Source organism: Pelophylax lessonae (genome assembly GCF_965119305.1).
Source record: "Pelophylax lessonae genome assembly, chromosome: 3".
NCBI classification, from domain to species: domain Eukaryota; kingdom Metazoa; phylum Chordata; class Amphibia; order Anura; family Ranidae; genus Pelophylax; species Pelophylax lessonae.
This window is the reverse complement of record NC_138770.1, coordinates 428,933,428-428,948,972: the sequence shown is the minus strand read 5'-3', so window position 1 is coordinate 428,948,972 and position 15,545 is coordinate 428,933,428. Positions and strand designations below refer to the sequence as shown.

Sequence of the window (15,545 nt, the reverse complement as noted above, 5' to 3'; positions counted from 1 at the left end):
TCCTTTTGTGCTTTTGTATGCAAACATGCACCCAGCTATCCTGACTCTTCTAGCATCCTAATGGCTCATCACTGACATGGTCACTGACATGGGCAGACTCCCTGGCTAATAGTGAAGCCTAATGAGTGGAAAGATGCATGCCCTACCTCCTTGACCAGGCAAGCTGGGTTGCTACTAGAGCAGCCTGAGATTTAGGGTACCAGTAGTGCTGAATAGGGCAACCGACATGCTGTGGAAGCACCTCTAATATATTTAACCAGCACTATTCTAGAATAGCAGGTAACATAACATGTTCCTAGATACTTTCAGTTCAGCTAAATGCAGTTCTAGTATACCTTTTAGACTCACATTGAGTCTGAATTCACGTACCATGATGTATACCTATACCAACCCTGGTCCTCTTATCCCGCGATGTGCAGCAGGCATCTCAGCAAAGGCTTAAGACTAACACATATACTGTTGTGAGTGTGGCAAAGTGCCAAACTCGAGAATAGTATTTCCATGCAGCATGTGACCAATTTTAGAAACCTCTGGGATGCACTGAGCTAAATTAACACACATTAAAGCATATACAGAAACATTATGATGTCCTACTATTCTATATAGGAGTGCTGGGTCAGTAACTTTTTCAAAAAGACAGGTTCAAAGATTTAAAGCTTTAAAGTTGAACTCTAGATATATGATAAATGTATAAAAACTAAGTGCCAGGCAAGATCTGCTGCATCCATACATTTGAAGATTGAACATTCAGGGTAAGAGCAGAGTTAGCAAAGTTATGACCCCATCATTATGCTGCTGCATCTTCACTGTTCAGTCAGCAGGCTGGAGTCCTTGAGCAAGCTAGGCTAGACATGTGCAATTTGTTTCAGTCCGAATGTAAATTCTGACAAATTTTTGGTTATCCGAATAAAATAGTAACAAATTTCGTTGAAATTCATTTAATTTCATTTATTTTCTAACGAAATTCCAAATTTCTGGAACGTTTTGAATTCGTATTGGTAAAAAAATGATCGACCGATTTGAATTCTGTGTTGTTAAGGAGTGGGCGGGGAAGCCAGCCGCTGCGTCCTTAACAACCAGTGACTTATCAGCTGTGAGGGGGCTAAGAGCTGAAATGTAAGCAAATGAATACCATCAATAGAATATTCAGAAAAAAACAGTGTAGGACCCTTTGGGTCTGGTCTGGATTTTTAGGGGAACCCCATGCCAAAATTAAAACAAAAACGGTGTGAAGTCCCCTCCAAATCCATACCAGACCCTTATCCAAGCATGCAGCTCTGCAAGACAGGAAAGGGAGAGCGCCCCCCACTCCTGAACCATACCAGGCCGCATGCCCTCAACATGGGGGGTTGTTTTGGGGAGGATGGGCTCTGCCCCACAGTTTTTTTCTCCAGAATTTTCTATTGCCTGCATTCTTTTGTTTACATTTCAGCTCTCAGCGGGGAAGCCTGCTGACAGTTGAGTCATCGATTGTTAAGGACGCTGTGGCTGGCTTCCTGGCCCACTCCTTAACAACCAGCTATTCTTCACACAAAATTCGAATCATCAATCATGTTAAAGAGGTTGTAAACTCGTTTAACTTTTTTTTTTTTTTTTACAACCTGAAAGACAAACACATAATGAGCTAGTATGCATCGCATTCTAGCTCATTATGAAATACTTACCTTACAACGAGCCCCCGCCGTGCCGCTCACTCACCTGTATGACCGGCGACATGTTCAGTCGCCCGTCTTCCGGGATCGCGGCATCCGGCCATCTGATTGGCCCGAGCCGAGAGGGAGCCGACGGTCACGGCACGGGACTCTGAAGGAACGGCACCAGCGGCCATTCCTTCAGAGCGCATGCGCCAGTGACGTCACTGGCTGCATGTAAGGTAAATATCTCCTAAACGGTGCATGTTTAGGAGATATTTACAGTACCTATAGGTAAAAGTGTCAGAGGAGGGTTTACTTCCTCTTTAAGGACGCTGTGGCTGGCTTCCTGGTCCACTCCTTAACAACCAGCTATTCTTCACACAAAATTCAAATCATCGATCATTTTTCAAACGACTAAAAATCAAATTGTTCCAAAAATGTGGAATTCGTTAGAAAATTAATAAACGAAATGAGATGAAACAAAACAAAACTCTGAAATGATTTAACAAAACTTAATTAGTAACATAATGAATCTATCCAAACTAAACACATTTTTTCCATTCTTCACATATCTAAGCTAGGCTGCTACAACATTGGAGAATGAGGATCTCAATGCCTTTAGTAGAGGTAACTGAATTAAAAATCTGGCTTCATGAATTTACAAATCATTTGGCAGGTAAGAAAAAAAGCTTATATATATATATATATAATTTTGATCACTGTTGTTAGCTGCATGCCTGCAATTCAGATCTAAGAATTACATTTAAGACCTTAAAAGTATCTGCCATACGATAATGATAGAGCTATGTGAAAGTAAGAGAGCTTGGCTTGAAATGAGGATCTACTGCCACCTACTGTGGACACAGATCATTATTTAAACCAAATAACATTTACTATTAAAGAGGTTGTAAACCGAGAAAAAAAAATTTTCTCTTCTTTACATCCTGAAAGAGAAACCCATAATGAGCTAGTATGCATCGCATAGTAGCTCATTATGAAATACTTACCTTAGAACGAGCCCCCGCCGTGCCGTCCGCTTACCTGTATGACGGGCGACATGTATAGTCGCCCGTCTTCCGGGATCGCGGCATCCGGCCATCTGATTGGCCGGAGCCGCGGTGACGTCACTCCCGCGCACGCGCGCGGGAGCCGACGGTCACGGCACGGGGCTCTGAAGGAACGGCACGATCTGCCGTTCCTTCAGAGCGCATGCGCCAGTGACGTCACTGGCTGCATTAAAGGTAAATATCTCCTAAACGGTGCATGTTTAGGAGATATTTACAGTACCTATAGGTAAGCCTTAATATAGGCTTACCTATAGGTACAACTTCCTGAGGAGGGTTTACTTCCTCTTTAAGAAGAAATTCAGACAAAGTGAACTGTCAGCTGAGGCTAGAACCAATAATGCAGAGATGTAGTACAGCTTTTGCAAGCATTGAGAATTAGGTGGTACTAAACCTTTATTCAGCATTTAAAACACAATTTTTGTTTCCAGATGGCTTAGATCATCATTTACTTCAAGGAGTTGTAAAGACAGAAGTTTTTTTTAATCTTATATGCATAATATGCATTAAGATAAAAAGTCTTCTGTCTGCAGCAGCCTCCCCAGCACCCCCTAATACCTACCTGAGCCCCATCTCCATCCAGCGATGTCCACAAATCCCTCGGCTGTCTGGGACTCTCCCTCCAAATTGGCTGTGACACAGCAGCGGCGCCATTGTCAGTTAGCCAATCAGGAGAGAGAGGGGGTGGGGCCAAACGGCAGCTCTGTGTCTGAATTGACACATTGAGCTGCAGCTTGGCTCAGGTGCCCCCATAGCAAGCTGCTTGCTGTGGGAGTACTCGATAGACAGGAAGGAGAAGCCAGCAGCAGCGAAGAGAGACCCCAGGAGAAGATCCATTCCTCTCTGTGTAAAACCACTGAACAGAGCAGGTAAGTATAACATGTTTATTAAAAAAAAAAACACGAGACTTCAAAATTGAGGGGTGGGGACAGCAGAAAAATAATTCCCTAAGGCTAAACCATAGCCAACCAGGCAACATAGGACTCATCAGAACAACAAGATAAGACCCACCTGAAAAAACACCCTCAAGGGAGACTCAGAAACCTCCTTAAACAGCAGCCTGCAAAACTTTGCAGCCAAAAGAGGCATCTGCAGATGCCAGCACATCCACCTAGTAAAACTTTGTGAAAGTGTGAACAGATAACCAGGTAGCTGCCTTGCAAACCTGAAGCACAGATGCCTGATGATGAAAAGCACAGGAAGCACTAAGCGCCCGAGTAGAATGCGCCTTAAAAGGGAAAGGTGGAACCTAACTCCTAATTGAATAAGCCTCCACCACTGTCTGTCTGATCCATCTAGAAATAGTCGCAACAGACCACGGTAGCACTTTCTGTGGGGCATCCGTGAGCACAAAGTGCAAATTTGACTTTCGAAAAGAATCAGTAATCGCCAAGCACACCCTGATTGGCCAAACCACATCCAAGGTATGTAATGCAATTTCCCTAGGATGTTTTGGCCCAGGACACAAAGAGGGTAACACAATGTCCTCATTCAAGGGAAAACTGGAAACCCCCTTTGGAAGGAAGAACGGATCCGGATGAAGTACCACTTTATCCCTGTGAACCACCATATAGGGAGAATGACAGGACAACTCCGCCAGTTCCCACACCCTGTGCGCAGAAGTAATAGCCACCAAAAAGTCCACCTTCTGGGACAAGGAAAGCAGGGGAATCTCCCGAATACTTTCAAAAGGAGGTTTCTGGAGAACCGACAACACCAAATTATGTTCCCAAGGTGGCAACGGAAGTCGCACCAGAGGTGCCAAGTGTCGCACCCCCTGGATAAAGATACGTACCAGGGAATGGGAGGCTAATGGCCTTTGGAACAAAATTGCCAAGACCGAGGCCTGACCCTTGATAGTACTCAAGGCCAATTTCTGATCAAATCTCTGTTGCAGGAAACCCAAGATCCGAGCCACCGAGTAAGAGCAAGGGGGAACCCCTAGGGACACACACCATGCAATATACGACTTCCACGTACAATGATAGATCTTTCTAGAAGTCGTTTTTCTCACTTTAAGCAGAGTGGGAATCACTGAAGCAGACAATCCCCTGTCCTTCAGCACCTGGCTGTCAACAGCCAAAGCCGTCAAAGCCAGCGACTGTAAAGCAGGATGGAATATTGGCTCCTGAGACATAATTCCTCCCGGAGAGGAAGTCTCCAAGGAGCATCTGAGACTAGCCTGACCAGGTCGGGGGGAGTGGGCCACAAACCTCTGCACTTTTCTGTTGATCCGAGACGCCAACAGATCTACATCTGGATTGCTGAACAAAGGCACAACTGCTGGAACACCTCCAGATGGAGGGACCATTCCTCTGCATCCAAGGCCTGTCAACTGGGGTAATCCGCCTGCCAACTTTCCACTCCTGGAATGTGATCAGCGGAGAGAGCTGGAACAAAGCGTTCCCCTGCCATCGGAAGATGCCTGCCACTTCCAAGGCCACAAGGACACTTTTGGTGCCCCCTTGGTGAGTGACATAAGCCACGGCCATGGCATTGTCCGATTGAATGCGCACTGGACAACCCTGCAGGTGCGCGGCCCAGTGGACTAGGCAAAGCCTGATTGCTCTCAGCTCCAGAACATTGATCGGTAACCTGGATTCTTCCAGGGACCATACTCCTTGAGCAGACAACCTGCCGAGAACCCCTCTCTACCTGGACGGACTGGCATCCGTGGTGACAATCGTCCAAAATATAGGGAGGAAGGATTTCCCTTGCTTGAGCATCGGGGACCGAAGCCACCATATCAGGGACTCCTTGTTTACCTGGCCGGAGAAGCAGATCATCCAGGTAACCCAGGATTGATATCCCCCGCTGCTGTAACAGCACCAGAACTGGAGCCAACACCTTTGTGAAGACCCGAGGAGCAGAGGCGAGACCAAAGGGTAATGCCACAAACTGATAGTGATCCTCTCCCACTGCAAAACGGAGAAACCGCAGTAAGCGATCCGGGGACCAGAGGGATGGATCGAAACTCGATCTTGTAACCAGACCGTATGACCTTGTGAACCCATTTGTCTGGTATCCGGGATAGCCACAGGTCTAGAACCTGGCAAAGACATCCCCCCACCCCAGATATGGGTGAGGGTGCACCTTCAGGCCGAAGCCGTCTTGTCCTCAGGTCTGGAAAAACTTGATTTTTGTTTGCCAGACCAGGGTCGCTTGGAACCACCTGAAGGAGTCTTGAGGGTCTTGAGGGGCTTCGTCTTATCGACTGACCCTGGGGAGACAAAAAAACTTCTTGTGTGCTGAAAAGGAGGGACCCCATCTGCAAAGCGGGTCCTTACCCTTGTTAGCCTGTGGGAGAAAGGTACTCTTACCCCCTGTGGGACCTTTGATAATGTCATCCAGGGTAGCCCCAAACAGGCAATCTCCTTGAAAAGGCAGATCAGTCAAGGCCTTCTTTGAGGTCTGATCCGCAGACAAGCACTTTAGCCAAAGTATACACAGGACCACTGCTGAAACCGACAGTCGGCCCAATACGGGAGCAGTATCCAGCGCAGCATCGCCAACAAATTGCAGCCCCTGCACCAGCTAGTCCAACAGCTCCTCAAAGGCAGGAGGAAGATGTTTTCCCTCCAGGTCATGGTGTAGTAACTTAGCCCATTCAGTCAATGTTTGCGAGACCAGGGCAACCGTAAACACTGGTCTTTGTGCAGACCCTACCAGGAAGTACATATTGCGGGCCAATGACTGAGAGCGCTGACAACAGTGTTCTGACGGGGCTCTTTGTTCTTCTTTATGCTGAACCTTGTTTTTGTTGACAATGGCTGTATGTTTCTGGTAGTTGTCCTGCTGCAGAATAATTTTGAGGGCAATAACATGCCTCCCTAATGGTGTATGATGGATAAGTATCCACCCGTATTTCTCAGCATTAAGGATATCATTGATCCTGACCAAATCTCCAACTCCATTTGCAGTCATGCAGCCCCTAACTTGTAAGGAACCTCTACCATGCTTCACTGTGACCTGCAGACACTTATGATTGAACCTCTCTCCAGCCCTTAGGCAAACAAAACTGTATTACGTTTTGACTCACCAGTCCAGAGCACCTGCTGCCATTTTTCTGCATCCCAGTTCCAATGATTTCATGCAGCTGATTCAATTAGCCTTGTTTTTTTGTCTTATGCATGAAAACATATTACAATTTTCTTGTCACTGAGGTCAAGAACAAACGTGATGTGACCCCACTAACTATTAGAAATTCAAATAAGAAAATTTTTCAACAAAATTCTACTACTGTATGGTTTTCGAGTGATCAGAAGCAAAGTGCAGGAGTTTGCTTTATGCTAGATTTCTGTACATATCAGGAATAAATATTGTACAAAAATGACACCGAGAATTAAGTATGAATACACATGTCTTAAAACCTTTGTTTTGTGCACATTTCTGCTTTAAAGTAGATTATATACCTTGTTTTTAAAATATATTGCAGCCTACAAGTGAAATAGGCACATAGAAACTGAAGGCCAGCGCCCTAAAGCTGAAACGCTTCCCATCTCACACCTGCTAATTTGAAGCAAGCCGCCCAATAAGGAAAGAATAGCATATGAGGGGATGGGGCTGAAACCCTGAATGGACTCCTAGACTAATACAAAACTCCTATTTTCTCTATCATCCACGGAGGGACACAGCTTTGTTAACAATAGGCAACCAGAGGATGTCCTCAAGAAGTCCAAACTGAGAGTGCATACTCCCAATTACACAGGTGAATGTGCCCAACAAGGATAAATCCAAAACAATGGGAAAACAAGGGCAATAAATAGCCTCTTGCAGAATTTTTGTTTGCTGAAACTAGCATCCAGAGAGACAGATACACTGGCGTTACAGATTTGAGCAACTGAGACAGCCCATCCATTATACTTTTTGTTTAACCAGCGTGCTCTCCCCAATGCAGACATATGTCCTGTAACATTTCCAGATGGGTAGACTATTCCCTCAGGTCTAGAAGATGAGTTTGCTATGAAAAAACTGCCTGTTGGGTTTTCCACCCCAGGAATGCGTATAGAAGAAATCACTGGAACCTGTAACTTGGCCCATGACAGAACAGACATTGCCTTTGACATTGTCAGAACACTCCTGGTGCCATCAAGTTTAGGGGTTAAGACAAAACATTTTCCTCTGACACGAGTGCTTACAATGATCAGCTTTCATTCATGTAAAACCTTTATCCCAAAAGAAAAGGACCCCGGTACTACACACTGATTTAAACAAAAAAAAAATATAAGAAAATAAAACACAAAATAAAACTTCAAAAATAAAGAAGGCACTTCAAAAATAAAGAAGGCACTACATTTTTCTTTTTGAGTCTTTGTGGCAGTCAGTGTTTGTAAAAGTGTCTTAGTGCACATATTTTTGTAAAAAATTGTTTAAAAGGGGATTAGAGTTGAGAGCTCTCACAGCCTGTAACTTCACACATTCTGTGCAGTATATATCATTTTTTTATATAATTCATATATTATTTTTAAGCCCTGATGAAGAAGGCAAAATGTGTTTATTCCACCGCTTATCCTAATTCTCATTGCAATAGATCTATACCTGGACGATCAATTTTTACAAACCAATGAAACTTTGGAAAGCCTCTGACATGAAAAAGCTGCCAGCCCCGAATTCAGACAACCTGTCCAAATACCATTATAAATTCTACAACCAATTGGACAACCTCAGAGTTTTAACACCAATTTTACCTCTTCCCCACACTGTCCCTAAATAAAAATTTTGTTTCAGCTAAACAAACATTATTTATCTCTAACCAACTGAGTTAATACATATCCAAAATGATTATGAACATCTAAATTTCAACATGCAACTAAGAGGGAAACAAAAACTCAAACTCAATTTTACTCCCTGTATTCTTCCTTTATAAAAGCTATGGGATGATTTTGTCACTGGAGTTCAGCTTTAAAGATCAGTCTAGCTAAATTTGCTACAAATAGTTGTAAAGGGGGAGATTTACTAAAACTGATGCAGCTGAGCATAGTAATCAATCAGCTTCTTACTTAAGCTTGTTCAATTTTAGCTTTGATAATAAAACCTAGAAGCGGATTGGTTACTTTGAACAGTTGCACCAGTTTTAGCAAATACCCCCCAAATACCCCCCAAAAGAGTCAATCGTACAGCGTGCTAAAAACTGAATTTTTCTTACCAAAGAAGATGGAGGCTTCAGTGTGATAGTAACCATTTGTTTGTCTTTTCTTTACCATCGAGCACAGATCCAGTTGTTGCAAAGTCTCCTCTCCGAAGTAATGACTTTGGAAATCCTTGTACAGACTAATATCAATCTTTTTAATTCCCTAGATAACAAGTGTTTAATTTTAGTAACAAAAAAGGTGTAAAACACTCTATAAAACACATTCTAGAAATCAAGACAAAACCAGAGACATATTTCCTTACATAAAAATGTGCTAAGGTTTCATTAAATAGACAGCAAATAAAAACTTTTATCAATATTTAAATTGGATTCTTACAGAATAACTTTACTTCAGTTTACACTGGCAATATCCATTTAAAAATACATATTATACCATTTTTACATATGAAGTGAAATCAGACTTGTGTCTTTTTAGCAGCTTTAATTGATTAATAATGAATAACACTTTCCCCACCCCATCTGAGAGTAGATTTGGTTCAACTTGTGGGTACAGCACTGGAGAAGGGCAGACAAACCCATTCCTACTAAACTGATATTTCATTTTTAAAGTGAAAGTAAACCCATCGATTTAACAGTTTCAAAAAACAGTTACATTCCCCGCATGGGCAGGGAATGTAACTCATATTGGTTGTGCTCTCAACCAAACTGTCAAACCATCCAATGGCTGTTATCATAACTGATCGCATGTGCAGGATCATGGCAGTTGAAGATCAAGGCCAAAAGGGCAGCTTCCTTGGCTGCAAACAATAGGAGGGTTTACTTCCACAGTATGTGACACCTTTAACACAGCACTTTAAAGCATAAAAAAGAAAGCACCTGCAAACCCCAGAGCCCTGCTCCAGACAGTTTTCAATTATATCTGCATTCTTCTATTAGCTCTCCCTTTCACAGTCTGCTTCTCACTCTCTTCAGCTTCAATATATACAATATGTTCTTTCCTATCTCCACCATACATTCTATACATTGCATCCTCTCTCCTTTCTTCTCCCTACGTTTGCACTCATTACCTCTTGCTCTTTCTGAGCACACAATGTTATAACCTCCAAGACACTGGAACATGTGCTCACATGTAAAACTCCCTGCTTCAACTAACCCCTGGTGTTACCTCCCCTAACCCTGGCCTTCCACCAACAAACATTCTACCAAACAACTGGCACCCCTATTCCTCTGGCAGCAACTGCAACTCTCACACTCTAAATTTCAATTCCCATGCTTCCAAGACCCAGCCCCCGTTATCATATACCTTCTGGAGTGCTCGCTAAGTCAATACCAAACTCACCTCTGCCAACTGCATTTTTATTTCCAAATGCTATAATGCAATTGCTGTTACACAAACTTGGCTTCTGGAGTCTGACTCTGCCTCTCCAACTGCCCTCTCCCATAGTGGCCCCCACTGAACTCACTCAGCCTGATCCAGTAGACAAAAGGAAGGGAGAAGTGGACTTCTTCTATCCTCACAAAGCACCCTCAATTACTTCCTAAACTTCCCTATCTTTCTTTCGCCTCTTTTCTGTCTTCAAACCCCTATCCCACAAACCAAAAAACAATTCTTGTTTAAAGTATAACAAGAGGCATAACTTTTGTCTACAGTTTTTGTGCAGAGGGAGTAGAACATCTCTCAGTTGTAATTGCTGTCTGAGCCCCCGTTAAGGAGATGCACCCTCTCTATTTGTCCTGTTGACCATTATCATTGAAAGTGAAAGTAAAAGAAAATACCAAATTTTGGGTTGCCCCAGAAAAGTAATAGAAGGGAAATTTTCCAATAAGGACACTAGTTCTGCTGATCTGGGTGTCCCCAAGGAATTCTCTTAATTTGCAGGGATTTTATCTCACTTCCTGTTTTGGCTATGGGACAGGAAATAAAGGTAAATCTCCCCAATGGGACACAGATAGGAAAACATAAACTTATAACACTCCCTTACAAAATGAAAAAAAAATGTTTTGCCTATAGTTCTACTTTAAAGACCCTTGCCACTTTAATCCCTCCTCTTCTCTATTCTGCTACTAAATACCTCTATGACAAAATTACATACCTATCCGGAACTCACCTTGTCACCTCCATTTAAAAGAGCTACTCATCCTCCCTAGACATACAGTATCTCACAAAAGAGAGTACAACCCTCACATTTTTATAAATATTTTATTACATCTTTTCATGTAACAACACTGAAGAAATTACACTACTAAATTTGCTACAGTGTCATGTCTCTAATACAACATATCTCTAATATCTCACTCTTCTCGCTCATCTAGTCACGCTTGTTTCAGGACTCAATCTTCAAGGAAAAGGACCAAAACAGATGAGGAGCACGGTGGTACTGATAAGAAAAGATTGGTGGAGAGTGCTGTTTCTGCACAACTTTCTAACACTGGTTGTGGGACTTCCACACGATCAATGTCTCCTTCTATGCCTTTGCCACAACTCAATTGTAATGCCTTGGATACAGGTAACACACATAGTGCCAATATTTCTAGGAGGTAACTCTTCACTCGAATCGCACCTTTACCAATTTAATGTCTCCAGCTACTGCTGGGGCAATTCCTAAATCCAAACACGGAGACACTAGCCAATGACAATATGCACCCCTAGAGACTCAGGAAACTCAACAAGAACACTCTAAAATAGAGATTATTAATCTATCTTCACACGGACTAACCACACGAAGCTGAGGTATGGTGTTTGGGGCTTTTGATATTATAAAGGATCTAAATCTGTTTGCACGAAAACTTGCATATAAATTCATATTTGATAAAGACCGACAGAAAAAGATCAAGGACAAAGAAATGTCTGACCTTTAAAAAGACATTACAGTCCTTGATTTTCCAACATTAAAGGATTTGATACAACTACTTGAGGAGAATGAAGGCACAGATAGAAATGACCCTGAACTTGATACAGAAGAGGAGAAAATGCTGTCCTCCCCACCCCTGGCCAGCAACCAATCTGTATATATATCCACTCTCCAAATACCATCGAGCACTCATCCCCCTAAAAGGAAGTCCAATAAACCCCCCCCCCCCCCACACTTCAATCTAACCCCAATATATGGGCCTTTTTGATGCAAACTAGCGCTGACTTTAAAAAAATGAAATAGCCCAAAACGATTTGTCATTAAAGACAATCTCAATCTTCAACAGAGACAAGCACTAACAAATAAAAGTAATAATTCCCAGATAGTCATTATACCTTCTGATAAAGGCGGCAATGTGCAAATTATGGATACCATACAATACAGAAACATGTGTTGGGCCATACTTAAAAATCAAGAATGGTATAGACTGATAACAGAGGATGAAATGCTTGTCTTTCAAAACAAATTTACAGCCCTTATCAATGAGGCATATATTGGGGGTATTCGACAAAGATACTTTTGAATACATCAAAATGCAACATCCACGAACTCCAACATTTTACGCCCTTCCAAAAAGCCACAAAAACTTATCAAACCCACCAGATAGACCAATTATTTTAGGAATAGGATCCTATACTAAACTAGCAAGTAGGCTGGTAGACCAACATTTGCGCCCTCATGTAATGGGGCTACCCTCATATATACAAGATACCCCAGACTTGCTCAGAGCACTCGATGACGTAATTCTCCCTCCAGGAGGTCTACTGATCGTCCTGGACATTGAGGCCTTGTATTCCTCAATCTCACATCAGCTAGGAATCAAAACCGTTTCAATGAGATGGGACCACATTAAAATGTATACTATCAATTTTTACTTGATGTATTGGCCCATATTTTGAAGTACAATGTGTTTACATTTAATGGCTCCCATTTCCTCCAGGTGCAGGGGGTGGCTATGGGCCCATGCTGTGCCCCCTCGTACGCCAACCTGCTCCGATGATACAATGTTTAAAAGCGAAGCTAACAAATTACGTAACAGCTTACCGACAAGAGGATATACTAAAACCATACTATATACAATGCAGGCCCTCACTAACAGGCTGAGCAAGCCTACAGCTTGTCAGCTTCCACTGACACAATCTGACAGGTTTGGCAAACTGCTTCTCTCATAAACAAACGTTGTCTGATTTCCCAGGCTGAGAGAGCCCTGGCTGTCTGTCTCAGGTGAGTTTAAATTGACCTAAAGGTGTATGAGAGGTGCCTGGGGGATGTATAAACCCCAAACAGGACTTTTCCCGGCTCTCTCTGGGACGCTCTGCTACAATATATATTTGGTACATATGAAAGATTTAGTCGGTGCGCAGAGGTGACGTGGTCCGGCGTCCTCTTGGCAAAGGGCGCGGCTATGCTAGGCGTCTCCATTGAGACGCTAATTGCTGGGCTCTTCACTGGCCTGCACAGTCTGATAACTTTGCCCCCCTTTTTCTTCCATATATATATACAATAAAAATTATGGCCATTACGTTATAGTGAGTGTTCAGCTTGTATGACAGTGTAAAATTGCTGTCCCCTCAAAGTAACTCAACACACAGCCAATTTCTAAACCGCTGGCAACAAAAGTGAGTACACACTTAGGCGAAAATGTCCAAATTGGGCCCAAACAGCCATTTTTCCTCCCAGTTGTCATGTGGCTCAATAGTATTACAATGTCTCAGGTGTGAAAGGGGAGCAGGTGTGTTAAATTTGGTGTTATCACTCTTACTCTCTCATACTGGTCACTGGAAGTTCAACATGGCACCTCATGGCAAAGAACTATCTGAGGATCTGAAAAAAAGAATTGTTCCTCTACATAAAGATGGCCTAAGCTATAAGGAGATTGCCAAGACCCTGAAACTGAGCTGCAGCACGGTGACCAAGACCATACAGCGCTTTAACAGGACAGGTTCTACTCAGAACAGGCCTCACCATGGTTGGCCAAAGAAGTGGAGTGCACATGCTCAGCGTCATATCCAGAGGTGTCTTTGGGAAATAGCCGTATGAGTGCTGCCAGCATTTCTGCAGAAGTTGAAGGGGTGGGGGGTCAGCCTGTCAGTGCTCAGACCATATGCCGCACACTGCATCAAATTGGTCTGCATGGCTGTCATTCCGGAAGGAAGCCTCTTCTAAAGATGATGCACAAGAAAGCCTGCAAAGAATTTGCTGAAAACAAGCAGACAAAGGACATGGATTACTTGAATCATGTCCTGTGGTCTAATGAGACCAAGATAAACGTATTTGGTTCAGATGGTGTCAAGCGTGTGTGGCGATAACCAGGTGAGGAGTACAACGACAAGTGTGTCTTGCATACAGTCAAGCATGGTGGTGGGAGGGTCATGTTCTGGGGCTGCATGAGTGCTGCCAGCACTGGGGAACTACAGTTCATTGAGGGAACTATAAATGCCAACATGTACTGTGACATACTGAGCATGATCCCCTACCTTCGGAGACTGAGCCGCAGGGCAGTATTCCAAAATAATGATGACCCCAAACACACCTCCAAAAAGACCATTGCCTTGCTAAAGAAGCTGAGGGTAAAGGTGATGGACTGGCCAAACATGTCTCCAGACCTCAAATGGAAGGTGGAGGAGCGCAAGGTTTCTAACATTCACCAGCTCCGTAATATTGTCATGGAGGAGTGGAAGAGGACTCCAGTGGGAATCTGTGGAGCTCTGGTGAACTCCATGCCCAAGAGGGTTAAGGCAGCACTGGAAAATAATCGTGGCAACACAAAATATTGATACTTTGGGCCCAATTTAGACATTTTAACTTAGGGGTGTACTCATTTTTGTTGCCAGTGGTTTAGACTTTAATAGCTGTGTATTGAGTTATTTTGAGTGGACAGCAAATTTACACTGTTATACAAGCTGAACACTCACTACTTTACATTGTAGCAAAGTGTCATTTTTTCTGTGTTTTTACATGAAAAGGTATAATAAAATATTTACAAAAATGTGAGGGGTGTACTCACTATTGGGAGATACTGTAATCGCTCCCCTCATCACACACAGAATCAGGTCTCAACCACTACAACACTGCAAACAGATGACACAAGAAGTCTTAAAAGACACACTGCGATAACCTCTAATTGGTTATCATAGTGGTCAGTCACTGGTCAGCCCACCCCTGGGTGTGTTGTCTCCTCCTGAGTGGAGAAAAACGGAATTTTTGTAAAATCTTACCTGTAAAATTCCTTTCTCTGAGTCCTCCGACAGTCGCCGCCTCCTCTAAGTCATCACTATTGGGTATTGACTTCCTATCCGTAGGAATAGCTAGGCATATAGACTTAGTCAAAAGGCATTAGCATATACACACCCAAGGGGGCTGTCCCACTGGTCAATACCCCCCCTGCATCACCACTCCCAACTCAGTTTGGTAGCATAGCAGTAGGTATAAGAACCCCAAAAGAGGGGCGGGGGCGGCGACTGTCGGAGGACTCAGAGAAAGGAATTTTACAGGTAAGATTTTACAAAAATTCAGTTTTCTCTTACGTCCTCCGACAGTCGCCGCCTCCTCTAAGTCATCACTATTGGGATGTCCCAAAGCAGTATAGACATGAGGGGTGGGAGACGCAACCGTAGAAAAGGCAACGCAGTACCCACATCAGAGAAAGGAATCTTACATGCACCGTAAGAACCAACTGGGCAACAGAAAAAAACAATGCTCAACAGGAGCAACAGCCCAGGAAAGCAAATGCCAACAGCCAGGGACCCAGAGAAAAAATTCAAGGGTCCATCATGGCACAGCCGCACTGAGAACTTTGCGGCCAAAAGAAGCATCAGTCGATGCCAGAACGTCTACTTTGTAG

The 15,545-nt window shown here is 43.3% G+C and overlaps 1 protein-coding gene across 1 annotated transcript in view; it reads right to left on the bottom strand.

The window, feature by feature from the left end:
• Window positions 1-15,545, bottom strand: part of AKAP7 (A-kinase anchoring protein 7) — a 325,673-nt gene that overhangs the window by 218,842 nt on the left and 91,286 nt on the right. The window contains exon 7 of the mRNA XM_082249096.1: window positions 8,844-8,991. Coding sequence (XP_082105222.1) covers window positions 8,844-8,991 — 148 coding nt within the window. The remainder of the gene's footprint in view (window positions 1-8,843; window positions 8,992-15,545) is intronic.